Source organism: Phasianus colchicus, chromosome 5 (genome assembly GCF_987193195.1).
Source record: "Phasianus colchicus chromosome 5, bPhaCol1.hap1.1, whole genome shotgun sequence".
Taxonomy (NCBI): domain Eukaryota; kingdom Metazoa; phylum Chordata; class Aves; order Galliformes; family Phasianidae; genus Phasianus; species Phasianus colchicus.
In genome coordinates, this window is record NC_143440.1 from 13,064,667 (window position 1) to 13,088,955 (window position 24,289).

General features: G+C 37.0%; 1 protein-coding gene across 1 annotated transcript in view; it reads left to right on the forward strand.

Moving 5' to 3' along the window:
- The window catches only part of OTOG (otogelin), a 95,514-nt gene that overhangs the window by 51,115 nt on the left and 20,110 nt on the right, over positions 1-24,289 (forward strand). Inside the window, exons 32-41 of the mRNA XM_031614007.2 lie at positions 996-1,163; positions 3,031-3,309; positions 11,283-11,394; positions 12,283-12,362; positions 13,400-16,920; positions 17,504-17,672; positions 18,589-18,725; positions 20,130-20,219; positions 20,605-20,788; positions 23,543-23,763. Coding sequence (XP_031469867.2) covers positions 996-1,163; positions 3,031-3,309; positions 11,283-11,394; positions 12,283-12,362; positions 13,400-16,920; positions 17,504-17,672; positions 18,589-18,725; positions 20,130-20,219; positions 20,605-20,788; positions 23,543-23,763 — 4,961 coding nt within the window. The remainder of the gene's footprint in view (positions 1-995; positions 1,164-3,030; positions 3,310-11,282; positions 11,395-12,282; positions 12,363-13,399; positions 16,921-17,503; positions 17,673-18,588; positions 18,726-20,129; positions 20,220-20,604; positions 20,789-23,542; positions 23,764-24,289) is intronic.

Genomic DNA, 24,289 nt, shown 5'->3' on the forward strand with positions numbered 1-24,289 from the left:
TTTTTGTCAAGCTCATGGAGCAGTCTGCATATTTAGATGGTCCATGATGTTTTGATCTTCTGCTAGACTTCATACTGCAACAACTTAGCCTGAGAAAGATCCTGGGGAGGAATTGACTTTAGCAGCAGCTGCCCCCCCCTTCCCCTCCTCTTTATCTAGTGAGGATGTACCAAGCTGTAGTCCAATATGTAGTATGAACCTGACTTAAGCAACATGTCAGGTTCAAATTATATGGCTAAATAAATAACCTTTTCTGATACACAGATGGCTGAAAAGATTTAAAATTAAAACTGCTAGTATAGAGATAGTGATTCAACTTAAATTCCACTACACTATTTAAGCCCTTAAATAAAGTGTAGTTCAGTGAGTTGATTGCAGTTCTAAATTTTCATACTGTTTTGTCTTATGTGCAATCTGAGACTAAGTGATCTTCTTGCAGTTATAACAGATTGGAAGCACAGTGCCCCTAACACCTGTGGCTGCAGTGTGTGCTGGTAGTGAAAAGAACTTGGATGGTAACAGATATAAAGTGTGGTATTAGTTTTCTTACCGAATATTTATTGGCAAAAATTTGTTGATATACTGGAGTGCTGTACATGTGACAAGCTTGAAATAAACATAGTTATCATATACTTCTTCCTGCTGTTTGCTTATCCAGCTCATCAGTACTCATCATAGGATGTTCCAGAGTGGCCAGTGAGGGGGATAAAGCTATTTCTATGCTAAATATTTTCTTTTCTGCCTGAATAACTGAAGGCTCAGCTAACTTTGAAGTAGAAAAGAACAAGGGAAAGGAGAGAAGCTGATGACAGTTCTCTAGAATTTAAATTGGTAGTTCTGAGTGCGAATACTTTCTAGATGTGTAGTTTTGTTTGTCGTTAACAAATGACACCTGGAGTTTTCAGCTGTAGTTTCTCTCTATATCATAATATTTAGGACTCAAGCACTTGTGACACTTGACGTGAAAGGTAATTCTGTCTATTTTCTCTCAACAGCTCTGGGAAAGGGTCCATACAAGCTTCTCAGCTACATCAATGGAGAATTTGTAATGGCAGCAAAACTGGTGAATGGTTTTGTTTTCCCAGTGAGAGAAGATGAGATTGTTCCTGGACATGTAGTGAGCTTTATGCTTACTTCAGGACTTTATAAACCCAAAGCACATGGTAAAGTGATTGTAATGTGGAGGCCTAAGCCAAAGCATGTTCTATCCTTTAATACTTCCTTATATCTAAGTGTAGACCTGGGTCAAAAAAATCCTTTTCTCTTTATCTAACTCTGCACCTAAATGTCTGCTAAAATTTCTATTTGATTAATTTTAATAACATGATTTCAGCTTTATGAACAGATACTTTTATTTGATAAACAACAATCCCTCCCGAAGTACAACTTTCACAAGCATCACAATCAGTATCGTAGCCAGTGCCTTAGCTATGTGTTGCCCCCTCCACTTTTCCTCTGGCAGAACTGGGAGGTGTGCTGTAAGGAAAATACTCTTATTCACTTAGTCACCATCACATACTTTCTCTACTGTCATGTACAGAGATGGCCATTGGCTCTAACCTCAGCTAAAAGTATGTGCTATGGATTTGTCTCCTTCATGTCCTGAATTAGGTTTCTCAGTGAATGGATCCTGTTTATTCAGCAGACAAAATAAATCTTGCACACCTTCAGGCAGGTATAAAAGACTTACAAGAACATATTCAGCGCTTTGTGACAATGATTAAATGCTATAGTAGTCTGCATACCCAATTTCACTGCCCCCAGGGCACTCAAGCCTCAATAAAATTTTACTACAGATCAGGAATTTGGACAGTCTGAACGTAGCTGTCACTTGTGTAATCAGAAAAAATGGATGTAGGTCAGTTGAAAAAGCAAGCATTTGATTAACTGTTGTCTGTAGAAATGGCACAGGAGCTCATGTAATAGAGTATCCAGGGCCAGACTGCTTTTATTAGTCATAGTTTTGAGACACTTGTACTCTGTATTTGTTTTAGGTTTGGAAAGTGAAGGTCACTCCCAGTGTTCTACTCATATAAAATCTCTCTCTCAAAATAGAACTTAACAAGTGGATTTTGTCTTACAGTCCAAATTAGGAGAATGGAATTTCATTTTTTGGACATAGAGGAGTTCGTAAAATCAATGCAGTAATTTTCATATTTTCATACTCATTTATATTACCTGTGTTCTTGGTTGTTTCTTCACCTCCTCCAAAATAGTGGAAAATTTTGGGTCTATAAGTCTATAAATTATGGTGACTGTCTCATTACTTTCCAATCACTAACAGACATCTATTAAAAAAGATATTCTTGTGTTTTTCAAGTCATAGTTTTTACACGCAGAAAACAATCAACTCTTCCAGGATTGTTATACAAGAATATAAAGTATCTGTTTAATAGAGATCGTTTATTTTCTGAGCTCTTTCTTAAATTTTTTTTCTAAGAAATGCTATCTGGGCCTGGTGGGTTAGTTGATTTTACAGTAGTTTAATGACTGCTTTCTGCAGAAGAGCAGAATTTACAGCAAAACAGAATGAAGTAATTCTGTGAGTAACAGATGCCTGTAACAGGCTCAAAATCTCCACTCTGCCATTGATTGTACAAAGGCTTGCTTGAAATCAACAGTACTGTTTTAAGGGTAAGGTATTGTGTGGGTACATTTGTCAAAATGTCTTTGCTGTTAATGTTGTTAGGGGGAAGGCTAGAGAGCTGGCTGCTTAGAGATGCAGACACAAAGCTGCAAGCTGAATGCAAAATACCATTTTTGAATTTATTTTTAATGCAAGGCTGAGCTCTTGAGCTATATGCTTCTGATTGCAAACATTACAAGAAGATTATTTTAAGTGAATTTAGAAAAAGAAACATTCATTAACCTAGAATTCTGTAATACATATATAGAATATTTCCTTAAAATTCTGTTTTTATTGATAAGGCCAATGCTGTTTATGTTGCTCATGCTACTGATAGCAATAATGTTACATTTGAATGAGTTTAGTTTATTAAAGCACATAAATGAGTCCTCTGTGTTTTTCAGATTCCAACTTGGTTTCATTTGAAGCAGCTGAGAGACCTAATTATTTTATTCAGTTGTCCTCCGGTAATACCCTTGTTCTTTCTAAATGGAAAAAAAGCGAAGAGTTTCACAACAAATCAACATTTGTTATCCACAAAAATACATGGCTTTCAGGATATAGTTCCTTTGAGTCATTTGCAAAACCGGGATACTTCATCCACATTTCAATGTCTTCAGTTGAGCTTTTGAAGTACCATCATTCAGAGGAGTTCAGACTGTCAATACTTCTAAAACTTGTGGGTAGGTAATCAAATTTATATTTTATTAACAGCAGTTTGCTTCCTATGGAAATACAGGCCAGATACTATTGGCATTTTAAGAGGTGATGAACTTTTCCCCAATGTAACTGGGAGCTGTTGTTAACCTCTTTGTGACACTCTTCCTCAAAATCTTCTTTGAGCTCTGTAGTAAGGATGTGATTGTTTTTCTTGTCATAAGCCATTAAATATCCTCATGACTTCACTGTATTTGCCATTGGTTTTGGATATTAATAGATGAGTACAGTGTTTCTGGGCCGTACTTACTTTGTGATGAAATTCTTAAGCAACAGGAAATTCATTCAGATAAATGATTTCATAAAGAGAATAGAAAAAAATGAATGCTTGTCTAAAAGCATGGTGTTTTCTCCTTTCCCTCTGATTGTCACTTGAAGTGTTTTCAGTACAATGAGTTCTCCTTGCAAACTTTGTAGCCTTCTTATCAGAGGTCATGCCATTCAGTGCAAAAGACATAGCCTGAAGAGTGCATTCCTCAAATTTTGCATTTCCCCTTAAAAGCAACTTTAGCTTTATCCATGTTCTCACTCTCAAAAGGCTCTGCCTTTTCAGATATTTACTGCTAGCATTTCAAGTGCAGTGGAAATAGAGGCCTCTTCTTGGGGATCTAGTTATCTGTTTCCCTAAAGTTTATTGGACTGCTGCATATTCAGGAGCTGTAATGGAGACTTTGGTTTCTACCTTCTGGAGAGATTCCTATAACAGTAATCACATTCCACTGAGTGTAAAGATCAGAAATGTAGGCAACGTTCTTAGGACGATTTGTTGGAGCTGGATGCAGAAGTTGCTCCAATGAGAACCAGTGACTAACAACACCATACATTTAGGACTCCAGAATTGATCAAACTCAGCCAGTTTCAGATTAGTAAGGAAAAACATTCTCTTAAACTCTAGAGAACTGTGTCCTGAAGATGGTGTTAAAGATCAGAATGAGACACAAGAATTTATATTGTCCTGTAAAGCAAAAACGTAGCAGATTATTCATGAAACTATCATTTGCATTATTGTCAGTTTGGGTTGATACATCAGATATTTCTGATGTATCTATATGACTTTTATTCATGAACCTCGATATCAACAGCTACTTGCTGGCTCCACTGGCCTTTACGTGGTATGTAAAGTTCCCAAATCATCGTAACTATTATTTTTATGTTCTAATGCTTTTTATTTTGTTGACACTTTAAATGTAATGGTAATTAATTTGTTGGGATAGCAGAAGTATTTTAAAGGTGTCCTTGGTAATACAATTTTCTTAAATCAATTCTTCATTCTCTGAAATCAAAACTGTTTAAACAAAAACAAAAAGAACAAAAGTGAAATATTTTAACAAATGAATCATTGCCTGGCTGTTTTATAGTGATCAGTTTGAATCTCTTGGCACAGGCAAATCTGAAGCAAGCACTGACTCCTGTGACAGAAGAGGCCAACTGTGTGCCTCGTGGAGCTTCTTGTTATCAAAACATTGAATTAAAGTGTTAATGGTAGCATTGTGAATCTGCTGCTGTTTTGTGGTGCGTTATGATGACAGCCTAATGCAGCTGTTGACTGGCACACTCCAACTTCTGAAAAAATGACAGGTTTTGTCATTGCCAAATGCCTGTTGTCTCTTGACAAATGCTTGTAATTGCAGAGCTGTTGAGGTTTTTGAACGGCAGAGTTATGGGCTGAGCCTGTTACCAGGATGTTCGTACAGCATTTAAAGCGAAGAACTTTTTTTGGATGTAACAAAAATATCTCCTTTCGTCTTTTATCTTTGAGACAGGAATGAAGAAGGTTAAAACGTGTTCCAATTCTCAGTGGTCATCCATTAACACAGAGTGGTATATCTTTTCAAGTGTGAAGTCTTTACCATTCAGTCATTATAGCAAAAAATCCTATCTATGCCAGTGGAAAACTAAAACAATTCACCTCAGCATGTGGGATCAGATCAAATGATCGAGAGGCATTTCATTAATCACCACATCCGAGGGCTTGGGTTTCAGAATTTTATAAGCAGAGAAACATAGGGCTTGAATCTTTCTCCAGTGTACGTTCACAAGGCCCAGCCTGCTGATGTAGGGTAATTACATGGTCTAAAAATACAGCAGCATTTGTTTTAGTTAATGGAAAAGTTACACCAGCTCCAAGTGCACAGGCAAAAGCATATTGGGTTTCCTGCTGACTATTGTAAATGCTTTGCATATTAGATCAGAAACTCTTGAACCAGGAACAGCTATTCCTCTGGAATCAGAGGATAAATATCAGGAGCAGAATAATAGGCCCAGTAAATCCCCTTGGCCAGAAAGTTCCTCATGAGACTTCTTCATGCTCTGTGACGCACGTTCAAAAGGAAGAATTTTAAATGACCCTATCATCACAGCAATAGATACACGGTCATTGAAAGTCAGCTGACGAGTCACTTTTTTCAGTTTCATAGCAGTAAATATTGTCACATTCAGATACCTTGACTATGAATTACGCAGACAGGGTGGGCTGAACTGGAAAATGTTTTCCAAATATGGTCGCTTCAGTTCTTAAATTGAGTTGTTTTAATTATAGTCAGATTTCTTTGCCCTCCTTCCCACACTTGAGAGTCTGAATTGATAACTGAATTTGACTATCTAGAGTATGTGTATTCACAAGAAAATATTTATTTTCAGAAGAAAATGACTTCACGTTCTTTGCAGGGTTTTCTTTACAACCAATGGATTATTACGTATTAAGCTGAAAGAATACAGTTTGTCTTACCAGAAAAGCAGAGACAGGAATGTTGTGCAAAAGCTGTCAATTCACATTTGAAATCATTAGTTAGGGAAAGTTAGGAGGAAGGAAACTGATTTTTATGCATATACCTGTAGTTTCCATTCTTTTTTTAATCATATGCTCAAACTAATTGACTTTTACCATTCATAGAGTAATAATAACATACTATCCATTTTAATATCACTGTGGGTTAATGTTATAAGAATGTGACTTGTTTTATACAAATTCTGTGACAGAGTTCTTAGTATTGTTAGCTACGTGCTTTAGAAACTAAGTTGTTGTAGAGGAAAGCCTGTCTCAGAATTTTCAGCAAAACTTAAAATCTCAAGATGTAGGTGGGTATATGTGCACTGCACACAAGTATCTATCAGTGTTTGTGCTTCACACAGGACATTTTGGTTCTTTTTAGTATTTGTATCTTAACTGAAATATTCAGAAATTGTACAAAACTGGAAATGAAAATATATACTTTTTTAATAAAAGCCTCTTCCATCTTAATTTATATATAACATAGTTGACTGGCTAAACTTCAACTTAGTTTTACCCATTTCCATCAATAGAATTTTTTTAACCCATCCTGTTTTAATTACAATGCATTGCTTTTAAGTTTAGTTTGAGCTCCAGTGCTTTGCCAGTCCCAAAGATCATAACCTGGACTTGGTACTGGATAATTCTGAGCAACTCTTGTTGTACCTGCAAATTCCAGCTATGACCATTAACACACCTGTGTAGCTGTTGGAATTGAACTGATGTTCCCTGGAATTATAACATCTTTCTTACTTATACCACAAATACAAGCATTTGCCCTCCTGGCTTTTGAGTGAGTAAATAGGAGGAGAATAGATAATTATGTTAACAGGATTATATTAGTCTAACAGTATAATAAACTAAAGCTTAAGTATTTGAGGGGTAGGCAAATTACATTTTATTTTTAATTATGTTTTTGCTAGGGCACAGAGTTCTTTTTTTTTCTTCTATGATATTTCCTTACATTTCTCATTGCAAAACTTGAAAGTCATGAGCAGAGTTTGTTGGTAGTTTGTATGTGTTAAGTGGCTAGATAGGATTTCATGTTTCTAAACTTGTAGCTGAGGAGATTGGCAATCTGAGTTACTAAGCAGAGTTTTGCTGCTGTTATAAATAGAGGTAACTGAATCAGATTTTTTTCCTTCCAAATTATTTGAAGTCTGAGAAGAACAACAAAAAGTGTCACACGAGAATGAAAGTGTAAGAATTTTATTTTTTCATGTTTTTAAAAACTTTTATTCTGAATACAGTCTTTATAGTTCAAAATTTAGGTTCTTCCCCCCACCCTTTTTAAAGTAAACTGGAATTTTTTTAGTATAGCAGAAATTGCAAATACATCAACATTCTGACAGTGGCAAAGGTCCTAGTGGGTGGTAGATGTCAATATAAAAAATAGCAGGATGGACTTGTAAACTAGTAGGAATTGTCAAAACACACAAACTGTGGCCAGGGTTGTTGTAACTCAACATCACTAGCAGACTCTGATGTTATGAGAAATAATATTATTTATTAGGTCATAGAATCATAGAATGGCTTGGGTTGGAAGGCACCTCAAGGATCATGAAGCTCCAATCCCCTGCTGCATGCAGGGCTGCCAACCTCCATATTTAGTACTAGACCAGGCTGTCCAGGGCCCCATCCAACCTGGCCTTGAACAGCTCCAGGGATGGGGCATCCACAACCTCTCAGGGCAGCCTGTTCCAGCACCTCACCACTCTCTTGGTAAAGAACTTCCCCCTGATATCCAGTCTAGGTTTTCCCTCCCTCAGCTTAAAACCATTTTCCCTTGTACTGCCATTATTATCTGCCCTTGGAAAGAGTTGACTCCCCTCCTGTTTATAGGCTACCATTAGGTACTTGAAGGCTGCAGTGAGGTCACCTTGCAGCCTTCTCTTCTCCAGGCTGAGCAAGCCCTGCTCCTTCAGCCTGTCTTCACAAGGGAGATGCTCCCAGCCCTCTGATCATCTTTGTGCCCCTCCTCTGGACCTTCTCTAAAAGCTCCAGATAGTTGTTGAAAACCAGAAGGAATGAAGATTGTAAATGTTTTTCTGATGCCCAAGGAAGTGAGAAAATTATGTATAGGTTTGGGAACTATTTTTTAATACATTGTCTTTAGCCAAGTGTATACTGTATTGATATGAAAGCTTTCTACAGTACCGTAACACGTTTATATGTTTAGCTCCTGTTAGACAAAATAAATGAGGACATATTTAGTGGGATGATTGCAATCCAAGGTGAGGTATATTTTGCCATTTTATTAAGGATTTGCTATGTCATCAGATAGAAGACAGTGCTGATAGACTTCACTGGGATGCACGTGGTTATTTCCAAATGACATGACAAATCCTTTTGAGGAGCATATGCCTGATATAAGAACCATGACTCATTATCTGTAAACTGTGTATCATTCTTTTGTTGGGAGTGAACTGTACACAGAATACAGTAAGCTCCTATTACTGTTTGCTGGTGGGGGAATTTAAGTAGTATAAAAATGGGAAGCATGTGTTGGAGGTGGCTGATTAGCTTCCCGGGTAGCATAAGGCCTTCATGCCATAATACTGCTGAAATCCACAGTTTCACTGGTGAAATCTCACCAGTAATCACAATTAATGAGCTATGGTATTTTCTGTAATTGGATTAGCAGTACTCTAGGGCTGACTGGCATGAAAGTTAATGTCTAAAATCAAAAGAGAGAGAGAGAGAAATATGTATTTCCTTCAGTTTAGGGAGGGAGAAGGAGATTTAAAGGGCTTTAGAGCATGTTGTCATTTTTCTTTATACCCTAATGACTGTGTATTAAGATTATGATTTATATGCAAAGGTAGTGAAAATAGGCAAAAATATCCATTATGTTAGGTTTAGAAATAGTTCATTATTCTCTTGGCTTGGCTTTGAGTTCATTGTAGTTCAGAACAAGGTTCTGTGCCTGTTTAAATTCCCCTTCATTTCCTGCCTGATCTCCACTGAATGTAAGCTTTTCAAGCAGGAACTATTTTTTAATTTTATTTTTTATTATTATTTTTATGGTGACTAGCACAGTTCATTAGCTTGGGCTGCTTAGGGATTACAAAAGTGATGCTGTCAACAGTGAGAAGTTAAAACATGATGAACGATTAAACTGAAATTTGCATAATGTTGTAAAGGCATTTTCTCATAGTTGATATTAATGCATATATTTCACTATATCTGATGGATTTACTGAGATGTACTGAATTTTTGAGACACTGGAAACTAATCCATGGAATATATTCAAATCTTCCTGTGGTGATCTGGACTTCTATGCAATTTACATGCTACAAAAAAAAAAAAACCAAACAAATACAACTTGGCATGTCACATTCAACTCCTTTGCATCTACGGACTAGTAAATTAAATGTCCATCTACAGTTCTCCTTTGAAAACAGTTTCTATGACAAGGTTCCTGATTTCATCTGTTGTCTGTCTTCTGTTCTGCAGACGCAGAGGCAAAATTTGCAGAAAAGCATGATTTTGTTAGTTCTTTGCAGGAAGTGGTATTCGTGAGCAACAAATTATGTGCAGGTTGTCACTATCTCCTCCCAAGTCATGCAGCACCTGCAAACTCCGTGAACTTAATCTGCAGGAGTACTTGAGGCAAATGTGGCTATCACTGTGAGTCTAAGCTTGTGTGAAAAACAGGAAAAAGTATGTCAGTTCCACACTTAGCAGTGTTAATTCAAGATCACTCTTCTGCTAAACTCAAACTGACATTCCTCGTGAGGTTTATGTATGTTCTGCAAAGCTTGTGCATTTGTTGTTTGGAACTTCTTTTTACTGTTAGTGGTGAGGCTTATGGCATGAGTTAGAAGTTATGGATCTGTCTGTGTATGTACTTTTGGGTAATCTGAATGAGATTTCCTAGGTTGCACTAGAATATTCTGTGATTGCTGGTCCATGTTAGGGTGATGATAACCTGTTCTAGTAAATCTTGGGTATATTGTCTTTTTGTCATACATCATCTTCAAGTGTCGTTAAACCTTTTCACTTCGACCTGCCTTTTTATGCAAAGCTCCATACATTTCTCAGCAAAATGTGCATAAATAATTCCCTTCCTCCATTAAATATATGTAAGTTGGCTTCACTCAAGGGCTCAGATTAATTCAGTGAAGTGTACTTAGTTTTATATAGAAATGTAATTATGTAAGTGTATTTGTTATTGTCTTCAAAGTCACGTTTTTGAAAATGGTGACAGTTTAAATCCTTGGATAGAACACCACTATTGAAAGGATAACACTAGATGGCAACATGCACACTCTTGAACTATAAGAAGGACAAAGACAACTTAGTTTGAGTTATAGTTCGGTTTGAAGAGAATTGTTTTTACTAAGAAGAAAGATATTTATGGTTAATAATGGCAGAGAACTAACTACCCATGAGTGCAGATGTCCTAAATTTGCAGGAAAAAGCAATTTCTTAGGATCTTCAGGGAAGGATGAATGTCTTCAAGAAGGTGTAAAAGAGCTAGCCTCTTTGCATCAATAAAGATCCACAAAACTTAAAAGCAAGAAGACAAAAGTTGAAATTCTTTGTAAGCCGTACTGCCTTGCCTTGGTACACAAGGGAGCTGTAGTGAGTCGTAGTTCAGGTAGCAAAATCCAGATGCATTGCTTAAGCCACACAGACCTGGAAGAGCCTGTTGGCTGTGCATCTAGCATTGACGTGGGAGCCGTTCTGCACACAGGTGGGACAAGGTTGTAGTGAAGAAGAAAATATGATAATGCATTTGAACATGCAAGTATATACACCCACATACGTTATCCATAAATTACTGAGAATTTGCTTCTCTGAGGTTTTATATTCAATCTATAACTGAGTCTGTTTATTTTTCTTCTTTATGTTCATTCTGAATAAATTAATAAGCATTAGAACTGTAGCTGATCCTTACTTCCATTTATTTCCACTTTGGAGTTCAACTCTTCCTCTATCTGAGCTTGCACTTTGAGTTTCATTATCTGGGCTTGAAGCATTTAAGTAAACACTATCTGCCTGCTTTAGATATTCTGAAGGCAAGTTGGGTAGATACATGTGATTTTCTTGGGGGGGTTGTTTTTTTTTCATTTGTAATAGTGTTTGACTTATTTTTTTGAAGTAGCGAGACGTGTGTATGTTTCTAGAAATAAATGACATTAACAGATCTTGGTTGTTTTTCAGATGTAAAACTTCTATCACGTTCTGCATGTGAATGGCATTATGATGCCTGTGCAAGCCCATGTTTCAAAACCTGCAGGGATCCTTTGGGAAAAAACTGTCAGACAGTACCAAAGTAAGTTTTTGTAAATGTAAAACTTTGTAATTTGCATAATAATAGGCATATGAGTAACCAAACATAGGGTCAGTATAGAAGGACTGTATTAATTTGGAAGATGAGTAGAGGAGGAAAGAATTGAAACTGCTGTGGCAGCTACGTGAAAGTGAAGTTTCCAGATGCCACCAGTATTAAGTATTGTCAGAGTCTGTAACAACAAGTATTTGGAACTTTTGGATTGTTTCTTTCTTTCTTTCTTTTGGAAAGAATAAGAGTGCACTGATTTAAAAAAAAAAAAAAAAAGTGATGTTTGTTTCAGATAGTTGTGCCCTTATGTTTTTGTTGGGATAGAATCACAGAATGGTTTGGATTGGAAGGGACTATAATCTAGCTTCAACTTCCCTACTATAGAAAGGGATACTTCCAACTAAATCAAGTTGCCTAAAGCCCCATTCACTGGCCTTGAACGCTTCAAGGAATGGAAAATCCACAGCTATTCTGGGCAACCTGATTAATTGTCTCACCACGCTCAACTATAGTGTTGCAACAGCCACATCTTTGCCTTTTCCCTTTATGTACTCTGTGCTTTTCAGCAGGATTGAAACTTGTACTGAGTCTTGTAAAAGTGACATTTGGACTTTGGTGTGCAAAAAAGGTTTGGCATTTTTTAAGTAATAGTGTTTACAATGTGAACTTCCATTTCACAGGTTAATTGCAAAGTTCCTGCTTTAGCTTTGATCTGTGAGAATGTATGCCATATCAGTGACATTTTGAAGGAGAACACTGAGGTGATGAGAGAAAGCAAGGATGTCTGCTAAAAAAGATAGTATAAACAGTGTTTGCCTGAAATTTAATTACTTGATCCAGAAGATACTGTTTATGTAAATGGTATTGTTTTTCTTTTAGAGTGGAAGGCTGCATCCCTGCATGTCCTCTCAATATGTTGCTGGATGAAGTCACTCAAAGATGCGTGTATTTTGAAGACTGTATGTTTGAAAAATTGTGCATATTATGCATGATATATTTAGCTTATTAATGTGTGAGGTGATATTTTAGTCAAACTTTTAAATAAGGGTGCTTAAATTGGTGTAACTCTGACCTTAGTTATGCAAATCTTAAGATTTCACTGAACATGCAATTGAATTAAAATAGTTTAACTCTTCACAAATCTAACATTTTACAAAAATTCTCTTCGTAAAACATTTCAGTAATGTGAAATGTGAAGCAACTTACTGAAATTTATTTTTGAGTTTACCTCTGAATTTTCATAGAATCATCAAGGTTTGAAAAGACAAGATCATCCAGTCCAACCATCCACCTATCACCAATAGTTCTCTCTAAACCACATCCCTCAAAATGTTGTCTAAACATTACTTGGACACCTCTGGGGTCGCTGACTCCACCACCTCTCTGGGCAGCCCATTCCAGCACCTGACCACTCTTTTGGAAAAGCAGTATTTCCTAATGTCCAGCCTGAATCTCCCCTGGCACAACTTGAGGCCATTCCCTCTAGTTCTTCTCTAGCTCTCACTAGAGAAGAGGCTGACCCTCAGCTCACTACAACCTCCCTTCAGGTAGTTGTAGAGAGCAGTAAGGTCTCCCCTGAGCTTCCTCCAGACTAAACAACATCAGCTTCCTCAGCTGCTCCCTCATAAGACCTGTGCTCCAGACCCTTCACCAGCTTCACTGCCCTTCTCTGGACATGCTCCAGGATCTCAATGTCTTTCTTGTAGTGAGAGGCTCAAAATTGACCACTGTACTCAAGATGTAGCGTCACCAGAGCTGAGTACAGAGGGACAATGAATTCCCTGTTCCTGTTAACAACACTATTTCTGATACAAGTCAGGATGCCATTGGCACTCTACTGGCTCATGTTCAGCTGAGCATCAACCAATTTTAGAAGCTCAAAGGCAGTTGAGAAGATCAGAGCTGTATGAATTGTTATATAATCTTTCTAGCTTCACTAGCTTTGTCTGTAATTTAGATATGAATGTCAGACTACCATTTATTTGTCTGATTCCAGGCATTGAACCTGCAGATGGTACTTCACCTTTGCCTCCCAGCATTCAAACACCAGCAATTTCCCACTTAACATTTAGTACAACTTTGGCAGCCATCAGTGAAGTGGTAACTTCCTTTCCCTTAAATGCAACAATGGACATGAAAACAACACTTGCTTCAAAGTTGAAACTCCCCGCAACTACAGAGAAAACTAAATTTTCAGCTATAGCATCCAATACAACACTTCTAGCCGTAACTTTATCATCATATGTTTCTTCACAGCCAAGAGAAATGACATCAGTTGAGAGGAGAACTGCAACAATGCCTGAGACAGCAAAATCTAATGTAAGCTTGTCTTCTCTTGCTGATATTTCTCTGTTTCCATCTCCTGTCACTTCAGCTACCTCCACAAAAATACAAATGATCAGTAGTGGTTCCACTAAGCTTCTGAGGGCTACAGAACCTCTGATAGTAACTGCTCCACATGCAGTGTCTAGAAGCACAGAATTAGAAGGCCAACCAGTTTCTACTTTTATTTTTACTGGGGCACCAATTACATTTAAAACAACAGAATTGCCAGTCAGAACTAAAATAATGGAAATATCAGAAATAGCCACAATGGCACTTTCCACAAAGGAAGCACAAGTAAAACCTGAAGGACTTGCAACATTTATGCCCTCTTCATTTGAATCAAGAACAGAAAAAACTACTCTGTATCAGCCCCAGGATTCCACATTATCACCTCTGGGTGTACGTTCGTATACATCATCAGCAAACTTAACATCAACTTCAGAAATGACAAAAACAAGCATAGGCTACTCTTCTACCACAGTACCTAACGTTACAGAAACATCATTTTCTCCTGTGATCACTACTTCATCTTTGCTGAAACCACCATCTTCAGAAGTGACGAAAACAGCAGTTGTTTTAACTGAACAGAGCACTAAGACTATACTTTCACCAGCATCCACACTGCCTTCAGTAGGAAAGGTGACTACGGAACTTCCTACTGAAAAGGTTCACCATCTGACAGATGCTGTGGGGATACCTTTCACTACAACTCTAGGTCCAAAGACAGCAACTCTGCAAACAACTTTGTTACCATTTACAACACAAGAAAAAGAAACTCCTGAAGTAACACCTCACGTGCAGCATACATCTAGCTCCCATTTCCTTCCATATTCACTGCATCCTACTTCTACAGTTGGAAAACCCATCGGTCTTTCTCCAGGAAGACCTTCAGGGTCAGTTCCTACTCCTGCTTCTCCAGTTCTGACTGAATTAGAAAAAACATTTAAAACTGTGTCAAGTACAGCATATCCATCATACACAGCTCTAAATTCAACAGAGTTCTTGACTACATTATACACTAAATACCCTGTTTTACCTGAGACTACCAGAATTCCTCCTTTGTTTGTTAAGGTAACTTCTGAAATAACATCACCTTTTGAATTAGAAGCAAAATCAACTGGAAAAACATTTACCAAGTCACCTCTGGTTTTAAGTACAGAGAAGAAAAGCACTTCAGTGTATTCAGGTAGCACTGCCACATCAGCAATGAAAACCTTTATCTCATCAAAAGAAACTGCTACAGTTCCTTCCATATCTCTGAAAAGAGAATCAGCTCAAACAATGTCCTTCACTGGATCTCCAGATACTCTTCTTAGTGCATCTGAAACCACACTGTTACCGACGCAGCCTGATGAATCAGAAGAGGAAAGAATTACTAGCATCTCCACTACAAAGGCATCTGTTTTTCCCTCTTTGCCATCAAGCTCTCTAATCTCTTTAAATACTTCTCTTCCTTCACTGTCCATATACGGAAAAGAAGCATCAGTGACAGCTCTCAGTCCTGTGCATACATCCCATGCTGTACTTCCAGTAACAAAGTCTTTTCACACTTTCTCTACCTCTCAGCATCTGGAAGACCAATCAGTTTCTTCACCTTCTTTAACACAAACAATACCGAGAGTAATAACCACACCAAAATATCCAGTAGTAAAAACTAAAGTAGTTCCTACAGCATCACAGTCTACAGTTGAAAGTATAACAGTTATGGTAAAACCTGCCACTGCTACAGCTCAGACATCTTTTATTCCATCTACAGGAGATAAAGTTCCAGCGCAGACCACAAAAGCTGTGACTGTACCACATCTTCGTACTACGATGGCAATGGAACTTGCTCATCAGACATCTAAGCTTCCCTTGACAAGCAAAAGCAGTATCTCAATTTACCAGCATCCTGAAGAAACTCTAACAAAATCCACTGATTGGCCACGAATTCTATTAAGCACAACTGAAGCTACAGTAGAATCAACTTTCTCATCCTCCTTAACTACCTCACTACCTAAAGGTATTCATTCAAATGTATTATCTATCTCATTGGAGCCTACACGAGTTATTTTACCAACTGAAAAAGAGTTAATTTTAACTGATTCAGTTACGCAGCCATATGTACCAAGAACTACTGTTTTGCAGTCTACAGTCCCAGCTAGAAAAACAGCTGACATTATTTTTGGAACCAGTATTCTCCCTTCCTCACCAGAATTACTTGCAATTTCCTCTTCTTCAGCAACCATGGAAAAAGATGCCTTTCCTTCTATTTCCACAGAGAAGGCAGATACTGGTCTAAAATCCACATGGCAAGCCCCAGTTACTGAATCACTTGCTTCAAGTCAAGCTCCTAAAACAACTACAACTTCATCTGTTTTATTACCTGAAACAACAGAAATTCCCATCATGATGGAAAGTGAGCCATCCATAGGTGCCTTTTTAACGCCTGTGATTTCAACAGCATCCACATCAATGGTTAAAACTACTACAGAGAAAACTGTTGTGTTGCCAAAGCAAGTCACACTTTCAACCGCTGCCTACAGTTCCACTTTTCTAGCAACTACAGTGTTTCCAGCTACTGCCCATTCATCACACGTAGCTTCAGGCTCTTCAACAAGAGGTAGGGAGCAAAGCATTCCTGCTCCATCAGCAACATCTGACAAAACAGAAACTGTAACAAAATCCATCACAACCTTGGTGAAACCCACCTATTTTTCTGTTTCTTCAAAATCAAAAGAACTTATGTTCCCTGATACAGAAAAATCAGAAGAGCTGGATGTCCAACCTGTCCACGCTCAAGGTGTTGCCATTACCTCAGAAATACCTCAGAAATTTTATTCTCCATATTTCACAAACACAACTGCAGCTCCTTCTAATGTAAGTGTATTGATACCATTCACAATACGTTCATCCTCTGAAACAAAACCTTTTTCTTCTATAGCTGCTGCATCATTGGCTACTCAAACTTCCAAGCATGGAATAACATCTGAAGTACAAACACCTTCAGAGAGTTTGCTCTTAACGATATCTGACCACCTAAATGATACAACAGCTCCATCGGTTTCCTCCTTTGCCTATTTATCTACCAAACCACCTTATGGTTTGCCTACAACAATTGCTGATGGATTGACAACAGCTGAAGCCATGCCAGGAGTCACACAGCCAGCTTCAGTGCTGCCTACAGAAACAGCAGCCCTCCAATCCTGTACAGTGAGTAACGTTATAACGTAATTGCGTTTGGTTTTGAATAAATCCAGGTTACTATTATATGCTGGTAAAACCTTCATTTGTGAGACGTACTTTGATCCTCATGATTTAAATGTCTGCATTAGGTAGGGCTATTTGTTATTTTTACAGTTATATCTGTAAGTCCGAACAACTTTAATTGTGCATGATGATTTTCATAAGGGTTACAATTCACCATGTTTTGGACCTCTGTTTCCTGAGTGCGACTGTTACTAGAATATTTGGGATTGTTTTGGTAAAATGCAATGCTTCATGTAGTTCACGTACGTTGTATATCATGTAGCCTTCCTGCCCACGCATCCATGTTACTTTCCTCTCAAATTCTTTTAATTAAAAGTAAACAACAAAAAAAAATATTCTGCACTTTTCAGCAGGACAGAATTTTAAACTATCCTCAGCAGGATCAGATTTTCAATGATGCTCTTTGCTTAAATCTTCCACCATTGTTGTCATGAGGATTTATAAATATTTGGTGCCTGGAGGATGCTTTATGAGCAAATACTATGCATTATTGTGATATTACTTGTGTCTTTTAAATATGCCTTAGCCACTCACAGAGAATGAGTGCATAAAATACATTTGCTTGGATGGACAACTGATTCAAGTTAATAAGTCGCAGAACTGCCCATACAATGCAACTCAACCTAGCTGTGGAATTTTAGGATATGCTGCTCAAATAAATGGCGACAAATGCTGCCCAAAGTGGGAATGTGCATGTAAGTTTTAATTATTTGGTTCTTTTGAAGTGAATTTGAGTAACCATTTAATACATTTTTAAGAAGGCAAAGCTCCTGTAACCACGGTGAAGAAAAGAAAGATCTATTTTGTACAGATTGTTGTTTAATTAAATTTATAATTCTAGTTCTGCATCTAGTTAAGTGAAATGAAAATGCTCCTTTAGTGTAGGACAAATATCTTAATTAGCTTCTGGTAGCATCAGCAGACTTGTCTAGGTCTGACTTAGACCTGTCTTCTGTTTAATCAGATGAGATACAGTGGATGTAGGCAGTGGATTTTATGGGATATCTTATATCTGCTTCAGAGTGAGAAGTTAATTTTTAACAGTTCATGGACTCTAGCAGCATAGCTGTTCTATAGTCACTCCTACCAATTATGCCGAATTAGGCAGGATGAATCCTAACCTCAAAGAAAATTAAATTTAGTCCATAATGGCAAAATAGTTGTGCAGAGATAAGCAATGTAAATTTCCATTTATGAACTCCAGTCTCTGAAACAGAGCAGTAAGACTGGAAAGAAGAGAACTTGAAACAAGATCTCCCTTCTTATGAACAAGACTGGAGAGAAACTAAAGATCTGACATGGTTCACTGTCATCTGTGTATTTGCTGGTTTAGAGTTTGTGAAAGTTATAAATTTATGCTGCTAAAAATTGTATGAATGTATCAGATAGCAGAGCACTGTGGATTGTCCCATTGGACTATGTAGAATTTGACTATGCTGTCTATTTACAGGGATGCAATAGTAATAAAATAATCTGAAAATGTGCTAAATATCTGAAACTGTACAGCAAAGAAGTTAGTCTTAGTTAGTTCATTGCTATATCTTCGTATTTTGTTACATTTACAGAAACTCTAAAATAAATGAGCAAATACAATTTTTTTTTTTTCCTTAGGTCGTTGCACAATTTTTTCTGATCTGAGTGTTGTAACATATGATGGAAATCGTTTGGCTTTATTCAAAGAAGCGTCATACATTGTTAGTCAGACTCAAGATGAAACTATAGCCATCCATGTCCTTGACTGTAGAATGGTAATTATCATTTATCAACTCACAAAGGGTGTCGAGCACTGCTAATAAGATGCATCTTGGGAATGAATTACATATATATTCCTCTAATGTGCATCCTTGTCAATAAAACTACTAGTCTGTAATTGTGGCAAATTATTCACTCCTTTGCAATGTCTGTGAATTATACTTGCACTTTTCAGCATTTAAGAGTTGGATAAAGTTTCTTTGGAAGCAGCTGAAAGGTGGGAGGCAGATCCATATTACCTTATTTTATGTGTAGAATAGACAGTGTTGTGAGAGAATAAGTGGATGATGTTTATTAGTCACTTTTGTGAGTACTGTCATGTAAAAAGTATTGGTGTAGAGTGCTATTTTTTTGTGTATCTAGGTTTACTCGACTTTACTGCACTAAAGAGGATATATAAAGAACTAGAAAGAACTTTCCAAAGCAGCATTCACTCTCTGCATTTCATCAGACCATACCTTGCAGAGTGAGGATTCACAAATCCGAATTCCCTATGTTCATTCAGCTCTAAATTGGTTTCAAGGCCAGTACAGTATTTAAATGCACCACTTTTCCATATTTTCATATGGAAAATTTACTGGAATGACCAATCTTGAGAGCCTAAAAGAACGTAGTATTGTTAGGCTAAATTAGACTACCTTGCACATTACAAGTTTCAGACAGACACAAGTATTTGCTATTTCAGAGAGGAAAGAGAGAAACCCTATGGGAAGCAATTACAGAATATCCTATCCTAATGGGTAGTATAGAGGTTGGCTTTATGTTGTGAAGAGTTAATTGCTCATGAGCATTTACAAAATTCTTTTAACCCCAGTTTCTTCTATGAAAGCTAGGTAGTTCTGATGTCCATATAGATGTTCATCTCAAGAGTTGGTCATGAATAGTACCTTATGAAAGTTAATTTCAGAAGCTCAGTATGATTGAAAGGAGAAAACAGATCTGTTTCTGACCTTCAGAATTTTTGTTTTCCACTGTATTAAATACTATTCATCCTCTGTTTGGAACCTTGAATCTCAACGTGTGCATGTATTTCTGATTCATTTCTTCTTTAAGATTCGTTTATCACATAAATTCACCAGTCCCTGTCCCATTTCTACTCACCTTGGCTATGTGTCTTATTTTTCAGTGTCCAAACAGATATTCTCCTATATCTTTTCCAGAATGAAAGAAATAAGAGGTGATAGAACACAGTTCATGAATGCAATAATATTACGTTTGTATATTTTGCAAGAATGCTATCTATTAACCTCATAGACTGGACTTAAAGTACAGTAATCAGCAACTTTCCTGTCTTCAAAATATGTGCAAACAATCCTCAATGTCCCAGTACCTAAAAATATTAGACAGCTAATGTATATGTTTTTATAACTATGGTTAACAAATTTTTGCTTTCTCCACAGAATAATTCAAATTCCACTTCCTTGTGCCTGGCAATGTTGAATTTAACCTATATATCAAACCAAATCATTATCAACCGTTTAAGTAGAAAAGTGAGTATTTTGAGGCTTTATTTTCCTCTGTAATTTAGATAGCATCTTACTTCCGTAATCATCAGCTGCCTTCTCGTGTGTATACTGAAGATCAGAGTAGGGCACAACAGGAAATATATTTCATTGTTAGCACTTTGGAGTTCAGTAAACTGCTTGTAAATTCAGAGTCAAATTATGATAAAAGGACAGTTAATGAGGTAAGTCACAAAGCAAGGCATTTAAAATGAACCACTGGTCCCTTTAGTGCCTTGATAGCTTTGTGGAGCCTGACTTCTTTTGAAATTAGTTATGAGTTAGATTCCTATGCTGTTGAAAATCCAGCCATAGTTGTTCTTCTGCAGCATTTGGTGCCTGACATTTAAAATCTTCTCTATGTGTGTTTTAGATAACAGTAAATTCAAGATTTGCTTGGCCTACTGTTAGAAAATACGGATACAAAGTAGAGGATTCAGGCTTCATGTATTCAGTTGAGACCCCAACAAAAATCAAAATTCAGTGGTTTCACAACACAGGTGTGATGATTATAGAGTTTAATACTACCAGAGAACCAAAAGCTTTGGGACTATGTGGTAAGTATAGAGAACTGCAAAATTAAAGACATTCAGATGCTTTTTAAGGCACATTTTCCTAAATGTATCTTTGGCTGGATATTGCTTAAAAGAGTTATTGTAAATCATTGCAAATTTTTTAGGTACTATTAACATGAAATGATTCATAATTTTGGTAGTTGTTGACATAAAGCTCGATACCTGTCAGTGTAATCACTTTTTAATGACAGTTCTGCTTTTAACTGTAGCCTATTTGAATCACAAGCATGATTGCTGTAACCAAACCCAAATAAGTCAAGCATAAATCTATAATGTCAAATAAGGTCATTTAAAGATTTAGTGTTTGCTATCCATCTGATAGGAAGTGATATGTGCTATTTTCAGTATCTAAAGGTCAGAATTCACAGGAACTGTTAACTTGAGATAAGCTATTTTAGTTTATCTGTTAGAAGAAATAGTTTAGAAGGAATTTTTGTAATTGTAATGGCTTAAATAATCCCAGTGCTGCACTGTCTCAAGTCTGCTGAATCATCTCATGTAGTTACTTTCTCTTTAAAAACCACGAGCTTGAATAATCTAACAGATCAGTAGCTTTTGTAAGCATGTTTTTCTGTTGTTCTAAATCTTTACTGTGACAACTGAATCTGTAAATTTATCTGCTGTAATTCGTAGCTGGAAAACAAGGTTACAGAGTTCATAATTACAGTGGAAATCTTGCCAGTTTCAGAAAGGGCAAATGCCTGTAGCTCAATATCAAATACCAGTGATAGCTTGGTTGAGTTCCAAGTCCTGCCGACAGTAATGTGCTTCTTGTAAAGGAAGAGAGCTTAAATTTATTGCCATTTTGAAATTGGATTATTATCTCTAATTGCTTCCGTCTTTTTTAACATCATTCTTATTCTATGTGGCTGTTATTGTAATTAGATCAAACAGAAACAGGAATGTAAAGGCAGTATTTTTCAGTACGTCTGATTCAAGCTATTCTTCAAAGTCTGTTTTGCCTTTACGTATTTGATTATTGTAATAGGGAGAATTAGAGACATTACATTCCTGCTATATGTGGCCCATTAACAAGATGACAACATACCTCTCTGGCTTCTTTGGAGAATATGCTGTGTTTTTCTAGTATTCATCTCTAATTAGGATTATCTGCATAAATCTGTGCAGTGCTGTCCACTGGGACTCACCAGAACCTGTTTTAAATGAGCTGGTTGCTCTGCACCTCTTCAGGGTAAACTGATCTATCTGAAGCTCCTGTGCTTGCTGTGTTACTCTGCTGCTTGTATTTGTGTTTTCTCAGAATGTCTTTAGGCAGTATTCATATATCCCAGTTTCTCAGCTTCATAGAAATGAAGGCACCATTACAGTTTTGTAGCATCAAGTATCACTTGGAAGGGTCTTTTTCTGACAGCAGGGTATTTTATAGTGACTGGATCAGGCAAAGATGGCAATGGGTGAAGAGCTAATGTGGGAGATGGAGGATGTCACAAGGGAGCACAGATTTCTCTGTAGCAACACTGGTGGAACAGAGTGCAAGTGTGCCAGTGCTGTAGGTGCAGCCAGATCCAGCCAAGCCAAATGTGAAACTTTTGCTGTGTTAAATCTTGTCAGTGTACAAGAAATATGGAAAAAGATAAGTCAGACAAGGTAACAGTCCCTTTAAGCCAAGTAATTCCTCTTTGTGCTGTATAGGCTCACAACTTCAAAACATTCAAGCAGAAACATTTTCGGTTGATTAATATTTACAGCTTTAAAAGCTGTTTTACTCTCAGAATGATTACTATTCTCCCTGATGGTCAGTGGCTTGCTCATAATGCAAAATGCTCAAACAGACCCATAATTATTGAACAGATATCCTTAGAATTGCCATGAAAGTCTGTGGAAACATCAGAAGAATGCTTTCTAGAAGTCAATTGCAAAAATATCAGTAATTGGGATGAGGAATAAAGAATGGGAGATTGATCTGTTATTCAGTTTTTGTGTAACTACTGGCTCTCAAAGATAAAATATCTGTAAGATATTGTTGTAATACTTGGATGTTCTGTGTTGACCAAATCACTCTCCATGTGTTAGGATTCTTCCTTCATTCCATAGCCTTTTGAAATTGCCAACTACCTTAATGTAAACAAAAACAAAATGTGATGCTGCCTTGTGTGAATCAAATACAGAAAAGATTGCTTTCTTCTTGCTGCATGCTAATATAAATGTTAGCCTGGAAGTGACAAAAGTTACACTTTTAAGTTAGCTCTTATGCCAATAAATGGATGCACAACACTGCCCAGAAGCATAAGTAGAAGAAGGTATTACATTTTTGAAGGCATCTTTCTTGTCAGTCTTAACTGGAATTTAACAAGAATTGCCTTTTCTGATAACATTCCTCATTTGTTGCTATACATGGTTGTGCTTTGTAACCTCCTTTTATCTTTTTATTTCTTTTTTAACATATATTTTTCATGCTCGTGCAACTGAGTGGTGAAGGTTGTGTGCCATTGCTGGGATCTCTGAACCTCCCTGATGTGATACATCTTGTTTCATGCATGTGCGATTCACAGATGTATCTTCACTTTCACTTTGTGTCATTTGTGTGCAGTTTGGGTATTTTGATCCTACTAGACTTTCCACATCTGTTGTGTTTTATGAGACTGTACATTTTTGAAAGTTCCTTACTTACTGTAAGTTTCTTAAAGGAGTTTACTGTTTGAATGAGGTATTTCAAATGTGCTTCAGAATAAACATGTGCAGCGTTAACCAGCTTTTTCTTCTGTTCATACATAGGCTTTTGTGATAGAAGCTTGGAGAATGACCTGATGCTACCCAACAGGACAGTGTTAAGCAAAAGTGATGCTCCGTCAACATTTATAGACAGCTGGCAAGTGCCAGACACATTAAAGTATGTTGGAGAAGACAGGCATCAGGAAACTAATTGTTCAGTCATGGACTGCTCAGAGTGCTTAAGACTGGTGTTGAACCAGACCTTCAGCAGCTGTCATCCTTATGTATGTTAACTATTTTGGAAGCTTACATTTTGGGAGAGATGCAGTTCTGATATACTTTTGTACTCTTGATAATTTAATTAACGTGGAACTACGTGTAACCACATCTGTGGAAAGAGATACATACTTTTCCGTATCTACAGTTGCAGGATAAAAAGAATTGAAGAGTGCAGCAGCTTGGTAGAAGAGTTGCAATAAGCAGCTGACAATTTCAGAATTCCTAATAAATCTCTATTAGTTTTGGTAATAGCATCTAATTTATAAATCAGTCCCAGAAAATTCACTTGGACCAACAGGATGTACAGCAAAGTAAAATAAAGTAATTTTAGTATTTCGTTCTTATTTAAACATTCAGTAATTTAACCAATTCCAAGTAACATTAGATAATGTAAGGGCCTGAATTCTCAAAGGCTGTAGAGAGTAGGAGCTCCAGCTTAGAGTGATGAGAGAGTAGAACAGATCCTTTATAGCAAACTTAAAGCAAAAAAACAAAGTATAAAACCAAAATATTTATTTGTGCTCATACAAG